This window comes from Colias eurytheme, chromosome 28 (genome assembly GCF_061535395.1).
Source record: "Colias eurytheme isolate Ceu_HAF_F1 chromosome 28, ilColEury1 Martin Lab GWU primary, whole genome shotgun sequence".
NCBI classification, from domain to species: Eukaryota; Metazoa; Arthropoda; class Insecta; order Lepidoptera; family Pieridae; genus Colias; species Colias eurytheme.
In genome coordinates, this window is record NC_143007.1 from 442,008 (window position 1) to 468,559 (window position 26,552).

The 26,552-nt window shown below is 32.8% G+C and overlaps 1 protein-coding gene across 4 annotated transcripts; it reads right to left on the reverse strand.

Annotated features, from left to right (window-relative positions):
• Positions 1 to 5,902: 5,902 nt before the first annotated feature.
• On the reverse strand, positions 5,903 to 22,500 carry qvr (glycosylphosphatidylinositol-anchored protein quiver). Of its 4 annotated transcripts, XM_090117742.1 has the most exons (6): positions 22,325 to 22,500; positions 21,100 to 21,162; positions 12,240 to 12,299; positions 11,023 to 11,070; positions 8,359 to 8,505; positions 5,903 to 7,947 (listed from the first exon to the last, which is right to left on the reverse strand). In XM_090117742.1, the coding sequence occupies exons 2-6, from the start codon at positions 21,122 to 21,124 to the stop codon at positions 7,748 to 7,750; spliced, it is 480 nt and encodes a 159-aa protein (XP_089973868.1). In that variant the 5' UTR covers positions 21,125 to 21,162; positions 22,325 to 22,500; the 3' UTR covers positions 5,903 to 7,747. The 4 variants fall into 4 exon arrangements, with proteins under 4 accessions (XP_089973868.1, XP_089973869.1, XP_089973870.1 ...); XM_090117743.1 differs by lacking the exon at positions 21,100 to 21,162; XM_090117744.1 differs by lacking the exon at positions 11,023 to 11,070.
• Between the last annotated feature and the right edge of the window lie 4,052 nt (positions 22,501 to 26,552).

Here is a 26,552-nt window from a genome sequence, read left to right on the forward strand (position 1 = left end):
TTGTTTTACTGTAAGAGCTAGCGCGCACGAGCAACTTTGTCTCCGCAACTATTTTGTCTCTCCCATCAATTTGTATGGGGAGTTGCGTCGCTACGTGCGCGCACTTTCATACTAGCCCATGGGTGGAGAGACAAAATAGTTGCGGAGACAAAATAGTTGCGGAGACAAAGTAAACAAACCCTGACACAATCAAAATTAAACACACTTTTTGGACTTACCTCATTTGATTTAAATGACCAAAATAATTTCAACACCTTTTTTCCACCCAAATCGTGGTATCACAACAATTTATTAGTCGTAAATATTTGTTATTTTTTCATTACGATATTTTTTCACCAATAAACGGCCTAAACGTCAATATGACAGAGCCCACAAAGTTGTGGACGCTAGTTGGCGCTGTAATCGTGCACAGTCCCAATAGTATCTCTGAAAATTTTCAACTGCCCAACTATCGTGGTTGGTTAGATACAGCCTGGTGATAGACAGACAGACAGACAAACACAGAAATCTCAATTATAGGGTCCGGTTTTACCTTTATGTACGGACCTCTAGAAATGAACCTCTAAAAGTGTTGGTAAGCGTAAAACTCGAGAGCGGCTCGACCAATTCGGCTATTTTTTGTTGGCTAGGTGACCGATCTATTAAATATATTAAACTCAAAGGTGACTGACTGACTGACATAAGTGATCTATAACGCACAGCCAAAACTACTGAACGTATCGGGCTGAAATGCGTGCAGGTAGATGATAGGACGTAGGCATCCGCTAAGAAAGGATTTTGATCAATTCTACCCCCAAGGGGATAAAATAGGGGATGAAAGTTTGTACCATGAACATTTATCGTTTCCACGCAGGCGAAGCTGCGGGCAACAGCTAGTTCGTTATAAAAATGTATAGTAATTAAAACTTAGAAAAATAAAAATCATAAATAAGTATGCTGGTTTTATAAATTGTGTTTAATATCTTTCTTATATATAAAAATGAATCGCAAAATGTGTTGGTAAGCGCATAACTCGAGAACGGCTGAACCGATTTCGATAATTCTTTTTTTATTATATTCCTTGAAGTACGAGGATGGTTCTTATGTAGAGAAAACATAAATATGTACCACGGGCGAAGCCGGGGCGGACCGCTAGTAATATATAAAATTCCCGTGTCACAATGTTAGTTACCGTACTCCTCCAAAACGGCTGGACCGATTCTCATGAAGATTTCTGTGCATATTGGGTAGCTCTGAGAAACGGCCAACATCTATTTTTCATACCCCTGAGTGATAAGAGTAAGGCAGAACAACGTTTGCCGGGACAGCATAGTTATTTTATAAATATGTAGTTTTGAAGTGGGGATTAAAATAATACAACGATATATTGTCAGCAAAATAGCTTTATATTTTGTATATTTCTCTGTTGGTACTGTAGCTATTGTAGTCTAAGAGCTAGAAGTTAAATTCTTTACGAAACTGAGAAATTCAGTTACATAAACAATTATTCTTCCATCCCTGTCTAATACATCAACTTTTTGATATGATAGTGAAAGAGGCTGAACGCATTTGATTTATTCATAATAAAGCTGCGTTTTGAACTTTTTTTATTACCCATGGGCGAGCAAGGCAGGTGCCCGTAATTTGCAAATACGCGCCCATTTTAGCATTAAAAAAATGTTATGACCACAGGTTATGACAATGATGACAAACGTCAAAAATTCCGCGTCAATGAAGTGTCATGGCGGCCGTTCGAACTTTTGCCGCCTTGTAAAACTTTATGGACGCGTGATTTTTTAATTTACCATTTGTCTATGTTGTTATTTTTATGAAGTAAATAACTAATACATTATTTAATTATAATGCTGTCCAGATAAAATTTTTGCTTGACTCTAAAATTAAATACAATTTCAATCGATTAAAAGAAATTAATGTATAATTTTGCTTACATTATATACATACCATAAATCGTTTGATAATAATTACCTACCGACTAAATAAATAGCCCTAAATAAAATTATTATTACAATATGAGCGATTTTTCGTATCCTAAACGCATAATTATAAAAATTTGAAAACAAATGTCCTTACGGCTAGCTTTGTAACTAACAATAATAAATTACAATTTAAAACGATAAATTTAATTAACATTTTATACGATTTATAAACGAAACAACAGAATTTCCTTTCATTTAAATAATTGATGTTACCTTCGCGCCATAAAATATTCGAAAGATAGGCGGCACTGCTATCTCGCTTGCACATTGCTGGTTGATAATATGCTATCTCCCTCGCACATATAAAAGGTTAAAGTATAATGTTACCACTTCTACATTGCATTATTGCTTTTCGGTTAGGTAATAAAAATATATTTAAATGAAAGGATTTTATAGGTACAAGTAGACCATGATTACACAAGAAAAATGACAGACAGGCCACATTAGTTTCACTATGGATATTTGTATCAACTATTACGTTAATGACATCAAACATGCCTTATGTAGGCACGTAATTGTATTATTTAGCTATTAAAAATATATATATATTTAGGATCTAATAAAAAAAAGGAAAATTAAATGCCCACTCTGCATGTATCTCTATCATTCTTAAATGCATATTAATTATTAATAATAAATTATTGCAATAATAGTTGACAAAAATACCCACTTCTTGTCGTTTCAACTGTCCTCAAAAGCGAAGTGAAACGAATAGTGCATAGTTACGTAACAGAATAACGTTTTTAGTATAACGTTACAATTTCGTTATCGGTATCGGTACATGCTGAAAGCGTTATCTCGCAGTCTAAAACCGGTATCAAAGAACTTAGAATCGTTTTGATATTAATTTTAAAAGAATAATTCGTAATTCTCTTATGTGTGACTGAAAGAGAGAACGTTATAGAGAGTTTATTAGTATTTTGTTCTCTTAATAGATAGTGTTCGGTTTCAATTTAGAATTTAAATGGCAAAATTGTATAACATCATAATACTTATATAGGTTTTTATTTATATGTGTAATTAGGTCTTTTATTTGTCACTTAGTATTATTGCTATGAATATTTGTGACGACAAATAAATTTATCTTTGATTACTGTTTTAGACTGCGGTACATGTTATTCAGCATGCTGATAGTGAAGGGGTAACATCTGCAAATGGGCAGAATCTGCTTTTATGGAAAAATGGAAGAAAAGTTACTTGTAATGGATATGGAATGGGATTATAAAACAAAATTGTGACCAAGGAGTTTCGATGCATCAAAACTGTACAATCACTGAATATATTTGCATTACTTTGAAATCGTACGTCATATGAATAATGATTTGCAAAATAATGCTATTATTTTCAGTGACATGCATTATTATTAGTATATATCTCAGTTTTCATTCTCCCTAACACAGTTTATGGAAAGAAAATTAGTCGTTGACATTATGAGTAGACGATAAGAAGGTTGAAGGGAAAGCATTCAATCTAGGTGATCGTAACAGTGCCGACTCTGCCCTTACATCACCCGTTAGATATGTTTAAATCTAGTCTAAATATTTAACCAGAACATCTAAATCTACACGTGATATGCGACTGTGAAGAGTTTAAATTTGTGTTGAAATATAATATCTATCGTATTTCACTAATATACAAAACTGCTGTAGCATTTAATTGTTTGATTTATATAGCACCAATTAATGTTAAACTGTACGGCTGAATGCCTGTAACCTAATATTCGAAGCTATTGCTACAGTCTAGTGGAAATCTGTTTATTTCAGACGAACTCAGAATTTTCTACCAAATACAAACAACCCGCGTCTATGGTAGTTAAAATTAATATCCAGCATGATATTTTCTTAGCCAATTCTTATTTTTTTCAACAAATGATTAACAACGTATATTTCAACACTACATTTTCAATGTTTAACTGAAGCGAAGAACTATTTACATTTCTCTTTACTTGGTGTTTCCAATTATTGCTATTATAATAAATTACAATGGTATTAAAAACTAATTAACAAATCATATTAATAATATACGTAACTAGGAATACTGAAGTACCATGTAATAAACTTGTAATAATGTAAAACAAAATGTATTCCACATACCTTTGATAATACGTACTTGTGACTGCAGTCTATTTGAATAAACTTTCGTTACGTAAAAAGCCCAATTAATCAATAAATTATTATTGCTTATATTAAATCACAATTAAATTTTTTCAGTATAATATTGCCTGGGTTTAGTTCTCTGTCGCCCCATTTTATAATCGTATACTTGGCGTGATATTTCTCTGTATACAGAAACAACAACCCGAATACTTTAATATTGCTTCAAATAGACTACAGTTTACCTTAGTGTCAATAAAGCTGGGTGGAAGCCCAACTACAGTGCATCATCCATGCTCATTCCTCATCATAACATGCAAAATTACCAAATGCATCATACAAACTTAATATTAACTTAAGACACTTCGTTAAACAAGTATAAAAAGTTATGCTAATCTGGAAGTTTGGATACTCTATCTATTTTGATTAAAATAATTAAGCTATCGTTAAAATATATTTAATATATCTGTTGAATGAATACCAGCAACGTATGATTAAAATAACGATACCTAATTTATTGTAAACGCGTTATAAATGATACCGGTATTAACAACACTATTTTTACTTTCGTTATAACTATGAGCGTATTTTATTGCTATACATAATATTATTTGAAAAGTCTAGCGTTCTGCATCCTGTCCTAAAAAAGGCGAGCGAAAGAGATAAAATAGTAGTTTTTAAAGAGAAGAATTTTTAAATACAATATGAAATTTTTATACGTTAGTTTATAATACGTACTAAAATATAGTGTTTTCATGAACTCCTTGTATAAATAGACAAATCAAGGGAACGTAAATAGGGACGTACGAGTAACGTTAATGTATCGATAAAATGTATCTATCTAATTACCTTTTACAATCGAAAAACTTAACGATAGTATAATATAACTATTTAAAGTTACTTGGTGTTTACGTTCCTAAAGTATATGAGGTATCGAAACCCCATTTATAATCTAGCGTCGAATAAAAACGAACCCGTAAGCAAACCTTGCGCTATTATAGTTATAATAAATCGTTATATGTATATTGATTATATTATTGCAACAACCGAGGTAACCATTACTGGCGTTTATATTATACTTTGTACTTGTTAGGTACAAGGTCCTTAATATCATCGGAATGTTAGAAATTGCATTTTGACTGTCTCATATAAAGGTACAGCAAGGGATATTATTTGTTGTAAAGAATTGTTTTAAGCATCAGACTGTACTATTTCTGTTGTACAATAAAACCTGCTAATATAAGCCTTCGAATATATCAATAGCTATATCTTCAATTTCAGTTCTTACAAGTTTTGTTTCTGTGACAAAAGTAATATGTTCTTTTCCAAATCTATTAAGTAATATTGCCATTCAACATCATAGATAGAAGCTGCTAACAAAAAGATACCATAGAACTATTTCTAACCAATTCGAGATTAAAATTGGATTCAACATGTAAAACTTGTGAACACAGGCCAAAACCATTAGTACATGTACATTTCAATGACTGTAGGCGTAACAGAAGTAAAATGATATAAGATTGTATAACGTGGGAATTTGTGTGGCTTCTCTTACATAAAATAAATATTATTCAGCTTAGAAACGAAGGTCATGGTTCATGTTTAAAATCGATGATAGATGATTTGTTCTCGAAGTAAATTCTATTACAATGTAAATTTGCTTTTGTAACTATAGCTGAAGTAGTAGAAATGTTCGTTTTGGTTCTCGTTATGTTTTAGAATGGATTTCACTCTAGCAATATGTTCTCTGTAAATAAAAACCAATTAATAAACGTCTATTTCAGTTTTTATATGTTTACAGATAGAATAAGATGCTTATCAAAGTTTAAGTTTACGCCAAAGTGCAATTTCTAACACAATAAAAATAAAACATTGCGAACCACGATCACGTCGTAACGATAGAAATTTTAAATTTCTACAATATCACGTCACTGGAGACCTAACTTCTATATAATATCATAATAATATTATATCGATATATCATTCTACGTATCGGCAGTACTCGCTAGTTCACCTCTTTTCATTTAATTTCTATCTAAATAGTGCTTTGCGTTTTGGAGCAACACGGAAACTAATATATAAACATCTCTGTTTATTTATAATCATATTTCCGTTCGTATTGCTTCAAAACTTCGTCTATTCAAAGTGCGTCTATGAGCAAATACCATTGGTCTAAAATTGGACCAATTGAGAGCGCGAATTTCGATTTATCGATAAATCAGTCCCATCACTATGCGACCGATTAAAAGCTTTGTCAAACGGCTGTGAAATTAATAACATAATTGAATAAAGTATTATGAAGATCTACTACTACTACTACTTTTATTATTTAGTTATATGAGAAATTCTAATTTATAATCCATTGTTTACTTCTTTATTGTTTTAAAAGGTTTTTTATCTACTACTGATACCAACAAAAGCTGATCTTATCACTTCAAAGTGATCTCATCCAGGCATATCAAAGTGAATGCACTTATTTATCTTATAAAAAAACTAAGGTGTTCTTTATTTTTCGTATATTCAAGCTAGCTGTATTTAAATTTCACAGACCGTTTGACAAACTATTCTAAAACGCGGTAATTTAGAAAATTCTCAATCTAACTATGTAGTAACTAAACGCTATCCACCGATATTATTTTACACGAACATATTATCTCGTCAACGCCGACGTTCATAACGATATAAATAGAAATACACGTCAATTATAAGTATCAAATAGTTATTAATTATTCGAAAAACAAGATTTTCTACAAACTCTTAAAATACCGATATTTTATCGGATATCACAATAAACACTAGCTACATACCGATACCTTCAGAATACCGTTACCGAAGGTTGTTGAAGGATTTTCAAAGTACTTATATGACGTGTATTTGTAAGTATATTTTAACCTTAAATCACGATATTTCGACTCCGATCGTAAATCCGAATTACGCCTAAAAGCGCCGAGTTTAAAATATAAGTAATTGGGAAGAATAACCTGAACAAATAGCTTGCTTATTGTATTCGGTTCCCACTCAACATAGAGGTAAGTCATAACGATTGACTGACGCATTCAACGTTTGAATTCGTTACGCATATAATAATATAATACTGTCTTAAAAAATCACGTGTTACGTGCCTGTTGATCGATTTCCGTCATCACAACATTAAAATGTCTTTGTTTTATCTAATCGAAGCCGGCGAAGTGTCTTAAAAAGCGATTAGTTTTCCACGTATCGTTCATTAGAAGCGTGTAAAGCCGATTAATTCATTGCGAATTTTGTTAAACCGAACGCGTGAAAACCAATCGCATCACTACAGCTACTTTGGACGAAATAATTAAAATCTAGGGTTGCACCGATGTCGACCGACTCGATACCGATATTGCATACCGTTATTGCGCAACGGTTATTCGTAAAGTAGTGTTGTGAACAGCTATTTGTCGATGGATGTCTTTATTTTTTTAGTTTTATCGCGTTTGAATTCCTAATGTTATTACTTACGTTGACAAATAATAACAATGGGAAACCAATAAATTTTATATCATAAATTCATGAATGTGCGTTTACGCCGTCCAGCGAGATACCAACGAAGCAAGCCAGTCACCAAGACTATACTACGAGCAATATCACAATAGGGATGTAACGCGTATATTGATGCGCTTTATCGAGTCGATCGACTAGCAGCCCCTTACTTCAGCTGCTCCATGCACATGCTAGCAAGACCAGTGCCGTGAATGCGAGCGCATTAGTGACAGCCGACGCGGCGTTGCACATGTCTTCTTCACAGAAACACATGTGGCCATTGCCTGTACTTTCCATCATGCAAACGTGATCCACCATGAATAGGTTGATTTGGAGCTGCGATGTGCATGTGCGGCGGACGACCTCGTACGCTGAAATTGGTAACAAATTGATAAGTGTATATTTGTTTACTCAATTCATTAGATATATTTACATAGTTTAACTTAATCCATAACTTATAGATGTTTTCTTAGACCTTGTAAGTTGTACAACTTGTACTGTTATAATGTAAGAATAAGAATGTGTATCTAATTTATGGTCTACGAAACCAGCTTAAGTTCTGGCAGGGATCCACGGCTTGTCTTAATTAAGTGACACACAGCAATATATACAACACGTTCACTAACTACAATATTATATATTTTGGCCAAGTTACATCTCAGCAAGTGGAAAGAAAAACAATAACTTTTTTAATTTCGTATTCGTTCAAATTTCTTCCAGCACTGCTACGATACTATCACAATTATCACATTTACTAATAAAGAAAGACATTTAATACTTACGACTTTTGGAATACCGAACCATCTTAACGCAGCATCCGTTGCACGTTTGCAGGGGAGGTTGGTCGCGGGGCAGCGCTGTGTAGTTGAAGGGATCCTTGCATCTCGCGTCCGTCCAGCTGTCGCACTCATAGCAGTAAATTGTTCTGGCTGAAATTTTGTTTAGTAACCTGAGATTGGTGTTTGAGTACACAATATTTGTGGTGAAAACCCTGTCAGAACGTATGACATGTTTATAATGGAAAAATCTTTGAAAAGCTTCATTCAATTGAATTGAATTCAATTTAAATAAAGAGCGTTATTTTAATGTACCTACCTATGGTGAAGTATAAGAACGAAATTGTTCTATTTGCCACTGGCAAGGTTCTAGAATGAATCACATTGATGATTGAAGCCGTGTTGAAGTCTAACAATTAGTTGTATGTTACAGGCCGTTAAAGCCCTGCACCGTATCTAGTGTTGAATAGCAACGGGTCAGTTAAAACCAGGTGACCCGAATGTCCATTAGTTTCCACTAACATAAAACGAACAAAAGTAAGTGCCAAATATGAACACATTGAAATTTGGAAATGCTTTAAAAGATTTTTCATCTGACAGGGATTTCGCTACATATATTCTATGTATTTTTTATAACTATAATCGATAAGATATAATTTATAATTGTGAAATTACCTGGCAAGGTTAATTAATTTGGAGATTTATTTAAGATATTTTGTATTGTTCAAATGAGACCTCATTTATTAAGTCTTACGAAGACAGGTAAGTTTTTCAAATAAGAATAATTTTCAATACAAAAAAAATATTAAACGAATTTCCTCCAAATAGTCTTGATTCTAATATTATATATTTAAATTATTATCGTAATTAAATTTATAAGGTCAAGAATTAAATCAACCAATAACTTACTTACAGGATCCAAAGCACATAAACGGACACAATTTATCGATACATTTACGGACATCACTAAAATAAAAATATTTAATTATTTTATAACATGCAACGTTCAGAAACTATGCAAGAACATGCTATGGGGAAAGGAAATTAAATTATGCATTCATTATTATACTTAGTGCAAATTACTTTTGTACTTTTTAAATAAATACAGCCTAGGGAATAAAGCATAATATAACAATAATAACATTACAAAAAGCGGTAAAGTTTAAAAAAGTAAAGCGGATTAAACTCAAGTATTTTATTAAAAAAATCTACATAAACAGGCAAGGTAAAAAAGAGCGTGTGTGCCGAGCACACGTGTCAGAAGTGAAGTTTCTTTGGCAATATTCAAAATACCAAAATCGTCGCCACTCCATGACGCGACCTCGAAATTTTACTCTCAACGCGCCTAAAGAAGTTTCACTTCAAAAAATAAGGAAGGCATTTTTGGCACTGCTAGAAATTGGTTATATGACATGATAATATTGTAAATATGACCATACGATGTTATGTTTTACAATTTGTTGTGCGCAAAACGTTACAAAATTCATGTCATTGTAATATATCATATTGAAGGCAATTACTATGGCATTATCATATTACATTCGAGGCCTTGCATGCAATTACATAAAATATAAAGCAAATAATTTGTTGTACATTGTTATTTATCGTTTAAACATGCATGCTGTATTATTGAAGCAAATAATAAGTATATTGTGTGCTTTTCATGCTGTTTGAATATAGTGTTATCATTTTAACCGACTTCGATGTAGGTGAGGGTAAAGATTTTGAGAACTTTTTATTGGTATTAGTTTAAAATGAATGAAAGCACTGTCTGGATAACGTGGATATACTCGCGTTGTTCTTGGTTTCCATATTAATTTATATGTCACTGAATTACACATTAATTATCATAATTTAGCTTAACGACCCAAATAAAGCTGAGCTTTGACACGAGTTAAAGTAAATGCGCTATTTTCATAGGTAATATTTAATTCTTAAGTTTATGCGATCTAGATTTCTTGAAACCTAAATATAATTTCACAGCGGACGTAGTTAAAATAAATACCAACTTAAACACAAAACTTATCAAGGTCAGTTCTAGTGATGTTTAAAATATTATCGATAAATGCTTATTTATTTACTTTTGCCGATACACAACAGAAATGTGGATAAGGGTTTGTGCATGTTTTCTTTTTCGTGTTGTAATTTCTTTTCAGTTTGAGTTTGAGTTTGTGAGATAATATGTTGGTTACTTGAAATAATTTTATTAAAAGCGGTACTACCATACCATAAAGCACCAAGAAATAGCGTGCATATACGTTAGATTATAAAATATTGTGATATTTAATATCCAAGCATTTCTATAGGTATATATTTCTAAAAATAAATAAAATACCTGCGATACAAACACCAGGGGTCTATACTATTAATATCTAATAAACATGCAACTAAGCATTAACTATGTTGAATATATTTAAACCCAGTCTACGACGAGAAGTAAACTAATAGAGTATTATTTATATTCAAAAACCCCACGTCATTTGAAACAACTTTAATGAGTACTTTGCTTATATTAACTTATTGACTAAATAGTGAATGAAATGTATGTTCCTTTCACTCGATCTTTCGTTTATAAATAAGTTTATTAATACTGTAGGGTTTTTGAATATCACAAAGCAGCATGCGCGTAAAAAGCCCAAGCGTTGTGTTTAAAAATTCACTCATACTTACTTTGGCATTCGGCCTGAATAAGAGGGGTGAGTGTAAGAGTCCACAACGCTGAAAATCCATGCCAGAATTAGTAAAAAAAGGGGATTGGCTGTATGAAACACGGCCTTCGCGTGAATATCTCTATCTACTTATTAAAAAAAACTTGACATCGTTTTTTATTAATTTAGAATCAGAAATATTCACGTGTGTAAGAGGAAGAACAGAACTGTACATAGATATAAAAAAAAATAAGAAAGAAATTTAGAATCCTGTCAATAACTGAAAATATAAAGGAAACTTTAGAAATGAATGTGCCGTAGACTGGGTACGATTCGATATTTGTGAAATTTTAATTATTTTAAGCTATAAAACGTACAAAAACTAGTATTTCAATATAATACAATAATATATTTTTACTTTAAGAAGATCTCAAAATATTATACAGAAAAAAAACATATATCTACATAATGTACAAAATTATATTTCAAATATTGACTAGTTTTTGTACATACTTTTCGACAACACGTTAAAGAAAGGAAAATAAGAAACAACGTTTATAATTTTCCCGCCAATTTGTCTACCAATCCAATAATCTAATCTATATTCTACATCAGTTATTAACAGGAGGGAATCCGGGTGGAACCAATAGTGTCTAAATAACAGACATGCAAAAATTACCCATTCCTTTTAATGTCAACACGCATTCCTGTGGATTTAAACACGTGAACAAACACACTTAATAAAACATCGATATCGATAGAGTGCGCGCAACACTACGCTGTTAATCTGTTGGAAATTGTTTCGCGTTAATCTTTATTTGTCATGTTAGGTATTCAGATTGGAATTTTAAATGTACATGGAAATAAAAATAAAGGATTACTTTTTAGCTGTTAAAAGAATTAACTTTGAATAATATAGTTGATATTAGGTTACGTTTCTAGCACACACAAAACTAAATAATACCACACACTGACACACGCACACACAAACACATTACTCAAATAAGCAATATAGAAACAATTAATATTTCTATAATAATTGAATAACTTTATCCGACTTAATTTAAAACATTCATCATAGGCATTAAATAAATAAATAACAAAAAAGCCAAATAAATCGATCGTCCTGTATAGTGATGTCAACGTGTCGATAGATTCGATATCGATGTTTCCACAAATACAACACAATATCTAAAAACATCTATAACGTCCATTTAGGCCACTATTTGTCGACATTACCAGTACGAATGCAGGAATTTGCTTTTACTTGGTCCACGCCAAACCAGGACATGAGGAGAACTGAAAAATTAAATAATTTATATCATAATTATTATACATCACTATTTTGTGTAAAATATAATACAGGCATAAGGGTGGTATTGATTGCTGTTAAAATTTATGTGATTAAGCTGAAAGCAAGACAGATTTATATTTTTCATGTTATTTTTTTGAAAATTTTTAGTCATCTAGTTAGTAATCATTTTAGATTTTGTAAAGTTTTTGGAAAAGAAAATTATTTCCATAATCTGCCATCTTGTAGTGATGAGTGGTGTGGTAGACCACGTGAGTTTAGAATGAAAAGACCGTGGGTTCGATGCCTATTGCAGAATAAATTACAAAAATGAAGCTTGAATGATTCTCGTATTCTGAGTGATGACAGAAAATACAAAATTTCACAATTTTTGATGGTGATGATTTTGACGATAAGTAGGTTTTTTTATAGATAGAATATGTACATGTCAATAAACATAATATATTATGATTTATGAACATAAAGGACTAATATCACTAATAGCTCAAATTTTAAAGGCTTCTCTCCGCTCTTACTAATCTTACTAATTTTTTAACTCCTGGCTTTGCTGTTTCTTTCTAACCTACGCCAAACATCTTGAAAATGACAGAGACAGCATCGAATTAGGAAACGTCAAAGTACAAATGAGTCCAGGATGCTTACATAGATACAAGGCTGGTTAAACATTACATTATTACAAACTTAATAAAAGATTACAAATGATTTCATACAATGTCCATTTATAATAATGCTTCGTTTAGGCAATTTATGTGTAAACAACGTAAAAATTTACGTGTCTCATGCCCTGCTGAAATCTGTCAGCAGTTTATTAGCTTATAAATAGGCACCTATTTTAAGACTAGGGACGGATTAATATATTGAATATTCTCTCACGGATATATATTTCGGGTTTGGATGCGTTTAGTGAATAGTGTAGATTTTTAACATGAATCGAGTGTTGAAATGAAAGAGACACTGCAAAAGTAAATATTCTTTCTACTAGCACACTTACTAACAAATATTGTTACGTAAATTAGGTTTATGTTCTATCTACGTAAATGAAAATTGAAATCTCGAAATTAATTAATTCAAAAATATTAACACAAAACGCAAATGGACGGAATGGACCATCCCTAAAAATGTACAATAACAGTAAGTATTTAAACAAAACAAAAACGATTTTTTTTAACGTAATACACATTGAACAGTATTTACGATTTTATTTAGTGTGATTTCTCCTCTCAAAGGGAAATAGTATAAGATGAGTATAAGTAGGTATTTTATATGTACCTACGTACGTACTTTTGTTCTCAAAAGGGGTAGAGACTACAGCTGATTCGAGGTAACGAGAGTTATCTGCGTAATTGTTTAATCAATGGTTTTCAAACTATAGGTATTATAAAATACCTACTGCGATAAGCTAAATACTTTTTCGACTGCTTCTTTCTTCGTAAAAAGGATCATTTCACCTCTACAAACTTAAGAGATAGATTTCAAAGCTCTACCAACCAACATGTCTCAGTTTTTAATACATTTATGTCCAACGCCTGAAATCAGAACAAATAAAATGGCTAACGACCCGTAAAACAATAATGTTGATTTATTATAAAGATTATTTACAGACGTTTTCATGTCCCCGGCAGCCATAAAGCTGTCCCGTTATATTCTGTTTGTTTTAGTGTAATTTTACTATGTAGTTACAGTTTAGTCGTAATGTTACAGCTTCTCGCGTTGAACGATACCATTTTGTTATATCTAGACTAATATTATAAAGCTGAAGAGTTTGTTTGTTTGTTTGAACGCGCTAATCTCAGGAACTACTGGTCCGATTTCAAAATTCTTTCGGTGTTAGATAGCCCATTTATCGAGGAAGGCGTATCATCACGCTATGACTGGCTATGACCAACAGGAGCGGAGCACTGCGGGTGAAACTGCGGAGCACGACTAGTTTACTATAATATGCGTTATAACCTCGTGATATTTAATGTGAGTGACAATAATCTATATCACTACAAAGTATAAAACAAAGTCGCTGTCGCTGCATGTCCGTCTCAATGTATGCTTAAATCTTTAAAACTACGCAACAAATCTTCATGGGGGGTTTTAAATAGATAGAGTGGTTCTTGAAGAAGGTTTAAGTATATAAATTGTAAAGTTCTACGGAAAGCTAGGTACATATTTTGTTAGTAGTGTTCTCCTACGTACGTATATAAAAATGTGGTGTCCCCGCACCGTTAGGCTACACAATACACATACCGTGTTCCCGCAGCACAATTCGGGTGTCGACTGTCGACGTCGTGTGTGTGCAGTGTGCACTGTGCAGTGCAGTGGAACGCGATAGGGTCATCCTAATTCGTCCTAGATATACTTATTACGGTTTTACATGACATATTAATAAATTATGTAAGTAACTAGTATATTGTTGTATAGTTTAAGAAGATTGAAAAGTAACTGATTAGCAATCTAATATTTAATTATGAAACCACTTTTATCTGTTAATTCACTATTTATAAGATTCAGAATCGGCTTGACTGATTTTTAGGAAATGTTTTGTGAATATTTGGTAGATCTGGTCGTAAACTATTTTCATGGGGTAAATAGTTTACGTGAAAAGTAGTTCCGCGACCCTGGCGGAGCTATTTTAGCGTTGTATGCCGACGACGCTGCGTTTATCACCACCTCGCTGAACGCCAAGCACGCATCGGTAAAGATGCAGCGAGCACTGGATGCGCTTCCCTCATGGCTGGAGGACTGGAGACTCAAGGTCAACGTGGGTAAAACTCAGGCGATTTCCATCGGGCGGGCGCGCCTTCTGCCGCCCCCGGTGTCTCTCATGGGCGAGAGCGTCGAATGGTCACCGACGGCCAAGTACCTTGGTGTGACCATTGACAAGACGCTCTCGATGCGGCCCCATGTGAAGAACGTAGTTGCCCAGACGCGTGCCGTGCGGAACATACTCCGCCCCATGCTAGCATCTCACCTGCCTCTCCGTACGAAGCTGTGCATCTACAAGGCGTACGTTCGCACGCGACTCACCTATGCGGCCCCAGCGTGGTTCGCGTTAACCAAAGAGACAGACCGCAAGTCGCTGCGAGCGCAGCAGTCGCTAGCGCTCCGCACCATCTCCGGAGCACCACGCTTCGTACGGAATCAGGTCATCTCCAGGGACCTGCGCATGGAGAGCCTGGACGACTTCGTTCGTCGCCTGAGTTCCTCCATGTTCGCGCGCGCCGACGGAGCGCGATCCCAGCATTTGCAGGGCATCGCGCCATACCATCGGCGACCGCCGGACATAAGAGGCCTACCACGTGACCTAATCTCCTAGGACACGACCGCTTCCTCGCCGCTGGCTGATGGGCGCCCCCCGGCACCTTGCCGGCGGGCTCGACCTCGCTAAGCGGCGGGTGGCTTCACCCACGGACATTCCTCCCTGCAGCAGCTAGCAGATCGCCCGCGATACCACGCGGGCTCGATCGCACTGCAGCAGGACACTTCCCGGACACGACACCTCGGACCATTAGGTCCCACCCAGTGCCCCGCCTGTAGTTGCAGGCGGCGTTGCCACCACTGAAAGGGGCCGTCGCCCCGAACAGTTACCCCGAGGCCTGTGAAGGCCTGCGTGGAAGACCCCGAGATGAGATGAGTTCCGCGACCCTTGGAAATATACGGTCAGAGCGTTTTTGTGTGTTTTATTTCCGCCTCTAACCTAGTGTGTACTACATTGCTGGTGGTACAAATGGTTCGTTTTCATGCCAAACTAGCGACTCTATCAGTGATAAAAAAATTATTAAATAACAAAAATATACAATTTATTAACAACATACATGGGTTCCATGGGATCACATAATTTTGGTATGAAACAGTCAATTCTTATATAAATTATAAAGCTTAATTGTTTTTAAAAGCTTAAAATTCTTTAAAGTTTGATTGTTTGTTTGAATGCGCTAATCTCAGGAACTGCCGGACTTATTACAAAAAATATTTCACCGTTGGATATGTACGTGAGCCCTAAGTGCTTTATATATGTACCACAGGCAGAGCCAGGACGAACCGCTAGTTCAATCTAATATGCAAACCAGAACAATTATTTCAATTTTTGAACGTCCCTTTTAAATAAATAAATCTTAAACACTGCCCTCTTTTTAGGAATCGTATATATATATATATATATATATATATATATATATATATATATATATATACGACCACTGTATATATATATATATATATATATATATATATATATATATATATATATATATATATATATATATATATATACAGTGGTGGACGTTTAATTAGAAACACGTAACAGGATGAAGTAGTCATCAAATTTATTTACTTTTGTGTATTAACGTATTAGTGATTAAGCATTATTTCATATGTAATAGAACACCCGTTAATCTAGTTTTATAATAAATTGCTTATTTTTAATCAAACGTTAGCTTAAATTAATAAAATTAAACAACTTTAAGTGAAACCTGATTTCCAAGCATTTTCAGTCTGGACAACAAATTAGAAACAGCATGCTTCGAGTGTTCCAAAGTCAAAGCCTGTTGAAATGCCGACAATATTTTTTTCTTCTACAAATATTTGCACCGTTTTTTAAACATTCCGTATAAAAGTTTCTGAAAATTAATTTGCTTTGCAGTATAAATGGGTAAAAGTAACAATTGTGACCCATCAACAAGAAAAATAATTTTAAGTTTACATTTTGACAAAAACTGGAGTTACAGGAAAAAATAAAATCATTTAGAGTGTTTGATAAAAAGATATTCAATGCTACAGTTTATTTAAAAGAGCATGGTACTTCTGATTAAGTGCCTAAAAAAGCTCGACCATGAAAAACCACTGCTCGCGAGCATAGGCAAATAATTCTTTTCTCAAAGATGGATCCATTTAAAGGTTCCAATTCTATTAGAAAATATGTTTTTACAAACGTGTTAAAATCTCATACAATCTAAGGCACGACGTTGTAAAGCCGTTGTTGTCTATAATGATTATAACAGTCTAAAAACAACCCCATACATGCCCATACTATAATGTTTCCTCCGCCATGCTTAACTGTTTATTTATTATCTAAGGCCTGGTTAACTTAACGACGCGTGTATCCTTTGCCATCAAAATTGATTTAATTAATTTTAGTTTCATCCCAAAATAAAACTTTATCACTGGCGTACTGTCCACTAGCAATATTTCTAAGTAAATGAAACACGTTGTTCCCTTCCTTGTAAGAAGCTGTACTTCCCTGGCGTCTCTCCAAAAAATTTTGCCTCAAATTACCTGCGAACCGATCTCATCGACACATTGCGAGGTTCATCTTCGGGAAAAACTAATTTTATAATAGAATTTGAACTTTTAAATGGATCCATCTTTGCCAAAAGAATCATTTGCCTATCCTCGCGTGCAGTGGTTTTTCATGGTCGAGCTTTTCTAGGCACTTTTTCGGAAGTACCATGCTCTTTTAAATAAACTATAGCATTGAAGATATTTTTATCGAACACTCTAAATGATTTGCAATTTTCCTGTAACTCTAGTTTTTGTCAAAATGTAAACTTAAAATTATTTTTCTTGTTGATTGGTCACAAATCATACTCTTAACCATTTATACTGTAAAGCAAATTAATAATTTTCGGAAACTTTTAGATCGAATGTTTAAAAAACGGTGAAAATATTTGTAGAAGAAAGAATATTGGCGGCATTTCAACAGGTTTTGACTTTGGATCACGCGAAGCATGCTGTTTCTAATTTGTTGTCCAGACTGAAAATACTCGGAAATCAGGTTTCACTTAAAGTTGTTTAATTTTATTAATTTAAGCTAATGTTTGATTAAAATTAAGCATTGTCTTATAAAACTAGATAAACGGGTGTTCTATTACATACGAAATAATACTTAATCTTTAATACGTTAATACGTAAATGTTAAATGAATTTGATGACTACTTCATCGTGTTACGAGTTTCTAATTAAACGTCCACCACTGTATATATATATATATATATACCTATATATATATCGTCTTCTATATCTCATTTCTCTTTCAAGTAAGGACATAAATATATGTAAAACTAAATAGAAGTGCCGTGACATATAGATACATATTATAGCGTGGCTTAATTATTCGCTGACATTGTAGAAAAGTAGGTCAGCTGGGGTCATGTTTGCCGGTTTTTTGGCGTCTTGTGGAAAGAGTTACGTCTTTAGATGAGAGAGTTCATTCTTAACGCTGCACTGTATCTATCTATGTTCTATATAGGTTTTACTACAGTTTTAGGTCGTTAATGATTTTTTATAGCCTAAAGTCTTCTATAAATGGACTTCTTAAATATAAATTTTCAATTCAAAACAGTAGATCCTGAGTTTAGTGCGTTGAGACAAACATACAAACAGACTGTTCAGCTTTATGTACAATCATTGCGCACCGATTTGGCTTATTCTTTATATCTAATAAATAATAATGATAAAACATGGAAAAAATAAGTTTAGCGCCATAAGAACTGATTATTAAAATTTGCTTTTAGAGCGAGAGCTACGACGGCAATCGACCTTCGTTATTTTATAAAAGCTGAAAGTTTTTCTGAGAATTTACCCTGATCAATGACTCACTACATAGTATAAAACAAAGTCGCTTTCTCTGTCCCTATTTCCCTATGTCCCTTTGTATGCTTAAATCTTTAAAACTAAGCAACAGATTTTGATGCGGTTTTTTTTAATAGATAGAGATTCAAGAGGAAGGTTTTAGTATATAATTTATTATGTTTTAGACTAGTAAGCTAGTAAGTACATATTCAGAAGGAAATTAAAATTTGCTTTTATCAAAAGAGCTACGGCGGCCATCGACCTTCGTTATTTTTTAAAAACTGATAATATTTCAGTCAATTTCAACGACTATAGTAAAATAATACCTACCTTTTTAAAGTATATTTTCATCGAACTAACTTTAGAAATCTCATCCAATACCGGACTCTAATGACAGGCTAAAAAAGTGCATGGTGTACCTCCCCATGCACTTTTTTAGCGTGAACATACACTCTATCGTATTTATAATATGAGTAAGCATTAAAATCGATTAAGTAAATTATTTTTAGTTACGTTAAATATCCTCTAGGTAATAACGATTTATTTATACTTTAGAATATTACTATAATAATCTAATTATGCTCTGACGTAGTACTTACATAGATTGAGTTTTTCTTCTTAGGTCATGTTTTAATACTGAGAATAAAGTCCTATGTATTTTGTCCCCTTGTGAGGTAAGTGATAGATGCATTTTACTATTTCGTTACTAATTTCTAGTGACAGTATAAAACAAAGTGGCTTTCTCTGTCCCTATGTCCCTTTGTATGCTTAAATATTTAAAACTACACAACGGATTTTGATGCGGTTTTTTTAGTAGATAGATTGATTCAAGAGGAAGTTTTTAGTACATAATTTATTAGGTTATAGACAAAGCGGGCGAAGCCGCAGGCGGTAAGCTAGTATAATATAAAGCAGATGAGTCTGTTTGAATGTGCTTATCACAGGAACTACGGGACCGATTTCTATAATTCTTTCACTGTTGGAAATTGTCATGATCCCCGGTTAATATAGGGCATAGGCTATATTTTATACTAATATTATAAAGCTGAAGAGTTTGTTTGTTTGTTTAAATGCGCTAATCTCAGGAACTACTAGTCTGGTTTGAAAAATTCCGTGTTAGATAGCCCTCTTATCAAGGAAGGCTATAATCATAGGCTATAATAGATATATATCATCACACTAAAATCAACATTAGCTGAGCACTGCGGGTAAAACCGCGGGGCACAGCTAGGATTTTATGTAGGGCAAAACCGGGGCGGATCGCAAAGTTTATTTGAGATTATTATTATTATTAAGTAGATTTGAGAATTATCTTTTATACTTAGTGTAAGTAGTTACATAAGGAATCTAGGTTCTAAGTAATAAGCTATACTTCATTACAGGCTCTATGTTGAGGTAAGTATTTAATGCATCTTCAAATATTACATTTTTCAATGCTTGGATAAAACTTATCCGTCCAATAAAGTCTTACACGATAATATTAAAATGTCACGTAAATTGTCAAATACAGGCAATTAGAATACGAAGAGAATACGTTTTTAAAATGGTAGTTATATAGGTACATTATTCGACGAATATATATTACCTACTCATAATAATTAGTACCTAAATATTTTTGCCTTTTTTTGCTTCGTTACGATATATATTATCAAAAACTAATCGACCTAATAAAAAAAGGAAATTGAATTGAATAATGTATTACCGCGAAAACAGTTTTTAAGTACCTATCTCTACAATTTCTGATTTAAAAGTTTTTCCTTTGGCTCCTAAAAAATACATTTCGAAAAATATGCGCAAGATAATAATTTATGTATTACCATTATTAATTTACCATTTTATTTCCGATATTTCGATTTTTTTAAATTTTAGTAGCAATCTAATTTCGTGCTCTATGTAATGAATGATCTGTCAATGAAAATTGCATTAAAATTTGTCAGCGTAAGTAAAATGTATTGAGGATTAAAAAAATAAGCTGACAGGCTAACTTTTTAGCAATTATTTTTTTTAAATAATAAATGTACATATTGCCCTACTGTACATCTGCCCAGTGCAAGCATAATACATAATTTTTTATTTTACATAATAATTATTATAGCATATATAACTAGGTGCGTTTTAAATGGGAATACTTGAATTAATGCCCTCAAAATTATGATTCCTAATTAATCTCTACTCATTACAGATTAAATGTAATTTTAATGGTAAAACATGAAACAATTCAATATTTACCTGGCACAGGAAAAATCCAGCGCATCTTTGCGAGTCACCGATTGAACAGCGGGCTTCAGAAAACTGTCGTATCACACGAAATTATGTTTTATTCATTTATTATGTATTAAAATTATTACTTCTTACCTGTCTGACATAATATTATATAACATTCAATTCATCGAACTTAGTCATAAATCATACAAGTTTTGTATTAGTACCTAGGTATGGTATAGGTAATGTAATAATTTAAAGAATATAAATGTGCTCTATGTACATAAATCTACTTTAATATTTTTGTAAATTTTTAAAATAAGTGTGACATAATTTGGCAGAATGATTGTTGCCTTTGTGCTTCATTTAATAGCCAATAAAAAAAAGTAGAAACAATAAAATCTGACAGATAATAAGGCGGGAGTCCAGACGTGTCATAATCACACCCATTTTATTTTAGAAATATAGGTAAAATTAGATTGCAATCTAATTTTATACATTTGAATTTGTGTTCGTGCGTCAGAGCTTTTTAGTGATTTTTATGTGACATCAAAGTAGCTAATATTAAAACTTTTTTTATATTATTTAACAATAGTGCTAGATGTTATATTGACTAACATTTAAAAATGTTGCAAGCTTAATATTTCAAAATTACCACATTGTATTTTTTTATTTAAATGGATTAATTTTGTATTGATACGAATGTAGAGCTTATTTTTATTTTTTTTATTTTAAAATATAATATATAACATGTGACTCTCTTATAAATATGTGTATTTACAATTATTTTTTCAGTGTGTGTTCAGTAAGGAAATCAAATAATTTTTATAGTGTATTGCTTGCATTACAATTTGAGCCAATTTATGACATAATATTCCGTATTTTTACGTAATATACGCAAGTTAAGCGTGAATTTTGAAGAGGGAAGAAATCTTTTAATATTGTATCGAGTATCTAGCCCTCTATAGCGTAAAATAATACAAAGCCCTGCGCAGACAATATTGATTTTGGGTCTTGCGTGAAACATTCGCGTACTGTTTACTATTATTTACGTTAAATTAACAACTATTTTTTAAATAAATTAAACGATAATAGCTATATCTATTTGATATTAACATTGAAGAATGATACACAATAAACAAAATTAATCTAATTTAACCTAAAACTTAATTTATAAATTGAAACAAGAGATTTTGAAATAAATTCGATTTGACGTTTATTTTTTTTAAATATTCAAAAATAGAATTCTTACCGATAAAAATAATGAACATTGTACACAGCACAAGTTTTTCGAACGCACTGTCTGTTATAAAGACGCGAACATATTTGTTGTTTTTATTTTTTTTATTATAATTTATTATGATGTCTCATAACGTTTTTCGGGTGTAATTAAGTTTATGTTCCATGTTTTTATGAGCGAATGCGTGCAGCGCGCTCGACGCACACTGGCGTACTGGGTTGACAGTCTCTTGGATAAAATTACCCTTGGCTAGGCAGAATGCGACGTATTATCGATTTGGATTTATAGTTTTTAAGATTTTTAATCGGAGCTATACTGGCTCAGTCGAATTTGAAGCATTATTGAAAGTTTTAACACAGAATATTATTTAAAATATCAGGATTCAGGAGTTGTTTCTTATGTTTTTAGCAGTAAATTAATTAATTAATACTACATTCAAAATAGATGAGATTTACCTTTGTTCTCAATTTTCACAGTATAAACAAATATTTTATTTTTATTTTATTTTTATTTTGAATTTCCAACAAAGAATACATAGTTTGAAAACTCTTAATTCTAAGATTGCTTACGACAAAAATCATTTAAATGTATCTTTACTTACAGGAAATTACAGCGATCATATTACAAATATTATTTGAACGGATGACAATATTATTTTAAGACATTATAGTGTAATAAGAAAAAGAAAAGATTGTATCTCTTATTATAATAAATTTCTCATAAGTACATGAACTTTTATAAATGTATATATATCTCTACAACTCATAATTATATACCTATATTTACTACTTTTATATTAGAACTCTACATCAGAAATAAGAGGGATTGTTTAAAAAAAACTTAAGTTACTTTTACCTGTTTTTGTTGGCGATTTTAATGACAAAATAAACAAAAGAAACATTTTTTTTCATGAAATATAAATTATTCTTTCACTATTTTATTTAGCCTATGAATACCAACAACAAATACCGATGCATAGTGTACGTATAAAAATACCTTAATTTATCTATTTTATCTAAGTATTTATCAATTATAGTTCTGATTTAGCTTCTGATACTTTCTAAGCAACAGTAGAGTTGCTCTACTGCCCCATTTCGAAATAGAATTGCATAATATTGGGAATATACAGGCGCTGGCAACACTACAACATCGACTGCGCCATACTGCTATGCGGAGAATCCATGCGAATAAATATATTATTTTGTCATTAACGTGTGTAATATAATGATAAGAACAATCTATGGTTTAACAATAAATTAAATGAAAGAACCACGATTTAAGAACATAAGTTATTAAATGAATTTATTATTTTTAAATTACGGACGATTATTCGCTCTATTTTTTATGAATTAAAAATATTACAACTGGAGAAAATTCGTATGATAAAGGGGGAATTTATTTTGTATTTTTGATTTACATTAATTAACGCCAAAAAAATATCTTAAATTAATAAAATTATAAAAATCTGTGTGTCATTTTCAGAGCTAAACCGATTTGTATTCAATTTCATAGAACGAATCAAACATAACAACTTGTTGTAAATTTTTTGCGCCTTGTGATTTTTTACAGTGATATTTCAGATTTACCATGTTTGCTGCTCTTTTGTGTAAGGTGTTATTATCTATTAAAGACGTGTCGACGTAACCTGGGCTCTTCATTTAGAAATAACAAATTATACCTAAAAACTCCTCCAATCCCGCTACATAACTTAAATCACAATATAATGCTATCCACTTTTTTGATGATGAAAGCTTTCCGCCGTGATTTGGTCCGCGGGAAAACTGTGGGGCGGAACTATAGTTATTAATAATTAATAATTAGATTGCTTGCTGCTTGGCCTATGTGTTCCCATTAATATTTATAAGTAAACATAAGCTGTCATGAAATGCCATTTCCGAAAAAATATATAAATAATATATATGTCTATCTAAAATTGCTCTTTCACGCCAAAAAGGAGAGCCAAACGGCTAAACAATATGAAATTTATTTGTGAATTACGGTAAATATTTATTAATTACTAGATTTCCGCCCGCGGCTTCGCCCGCGTTTTCAAAGGAAAACCCGCATAGTTCCCGTTCCCGTGGGATTTCGGGGATAAAACCTATCCTGTGTTAATCCAAGTTACCCTCTATATGTGTGCTAAATTTCATTGTAATCGGTTCAGTAGTTTTTACGTGAAAGAGTAACAAACATCCATACATCCATACATCCATACTTACAAACTTTCGCCTTTATAATAGTATTAAGATTAAGATTAGATAGATTACCCTCGACTATAGAGGCATTTCTTCAATAAATGTTTAATGTATAATTATTGCATAACGGTGCATTTACATCAAACGAACATAGAGCTAGAGCATTGTTTCATGATCTATTTGTGTAAACAAAAACACGTATTCAGTGTTGTTCAGTATTAGAACATTGTATAATAATCACTCCTTGCCGATTTCGGCTACGGCGACTGCTAATATCATTGTCAACACGGCGGGTCAGCCCTTTCATGCGCACGTAAATGGCTGATGTAGCCAATTTTGGCTAAAAATGTGCGGTTACATTTGGGGCACGTCAAAACACCACCGCAATAATTATAATTGATTGCCGCAGGTGGTCGGGCTTTGAGCTCATCGCGTTTGGCGTCTAGCTCTCTGCAACGTATCTCCTCAAAAGCGTTGATGTTTTGCTTAAGAAGGTGTCTCCATTTAGATCGATCATTAGCCAATGCCTCCCATCTGGAGGAATCGATCCCACATTTTTTCATGTTCCGCTTTAGAACATCCTTGTATCGAAGGAGTTGTCCACTATGTTTTCGCTTGCCTTCTAGTAGCTCACAGTAGAATATGCGCTTGGCTACTCTTTCGTCAGGCATCCGAACATTGTATAGACTCTTTTCGAACAATAAGAACAACGAAATAATGCTCTACGCCTGTTAACACTAAAATAATTTGACATAGTGGGGAGTTAGAATGGGCATTAGCTCGTTTGATGTAAATGCACCGTTAAATGAATAAAAATAATAGATATTTTTTTCATTTAACTGCAAATCTATTCGAAATACGAATTTTAATCATTATTAATTTACCGTTAGAGAACTATTAACAATCTAAAAATTGACAACCGATTTTGAAAATTCTTGTACCGATAGAAGATTTTTTTTTTGTTTGAACGCGCTAAACTCATGAACTACGGGACAGACTTCAAAAATTCATTCACCGTTGGATTTCGTGATTCCTGACTTCTATAGACTACATATTGATATATAATGTGGTGGTAAATCCATACTAATATTATAAATGCGAAAGTAACTCTGTCTGTCTGTATGTTACTCAATCACGCCTAAACTACTGAACCAATTTGCATGAAATTTGGTATGGAGATATTTTGATACCCGAGAAAGGACATAGGCTACCTTTTTTTGCGAAATATGTACCACGGGCGAAGCCGGGGCGGACCTCTAGTGTAAAATAAATGTAATGACGATTCAAAAGTACTTCTAGAAGAATTATTCTAATTGAATAAATAAATGTTTGAGTTGAGTTTTGAGTTTAAATACCACGGGCGATGACGGGGCGGACCACTAGTTTGTGTTATAAAGTAATTTTCAAATTGAAAAACCTTCTCCTCGCTACAACTGGCAAACAGACGGAAGACCATATGGAAAAATAAATGAAAAAGGTGTTAAATGCATTTGCCTCACGTATAAGCTCACATAGGACACTTTAAAAACAGCTCTATCATAATTTATTATTTATTCATAGTGAAATTGATAATGTAATGCCATCTAGTGTTCAATAAAGAGAACTATTATAGCAATGAATAATAATATCTGTATCAGCGCCATCTAGTATCAACTAGTGGAAATACCTTATTCTGTGTTCTGAAAAGACGACAAAAACAACGCCTTCTTAATGTCGCTTTTCAGCAGTTTTAGGAAAGAGAAATATAGAACATTGAATAGCATTTAATAGTAAAAGCGCATCGAAAATGTTTATGTTATTTTCATAATTAATACCCTAACGAACTAGAGCTCTATGCTACCTAGTTACTATAAATGATCTAGCAAGAGCAAAAGTCCATTCCGTGTTGGTCAGTATTAGAACATTGCACAGAATCTTTTCGAACGCACTAAATACAGCGAAAGAATGATCTACGCCTGCTTACACTAAAATAATTTGACATAGTGGGGTTAGAATGAGCCTTCGCTCGTTTGATCTAAAATCTAAATGCACCGATAGAGGAAAGG

Coding starts and splice junctions, on each gene's coding strand:
- qvr (XM_090117742.1), bottom strand. CDS start 21,124: ATGCGCTGGATTTTTCCTGTGCCAG. Junction 12,300..21,099: donor CTGGATTTTTCCTGTGCCAG/GTAAATATTGAA, acceptor TTAATTTTTCAG/TTCTCCTCATGTCCTGGTTT. Junction 7,948..8,358: donor GGTTCGGTATTCCAAAAGTC/GTAAGTATTAAA, acceptor TACCAATTTCAG/CGTACGAGGTCGTCCGCCGC.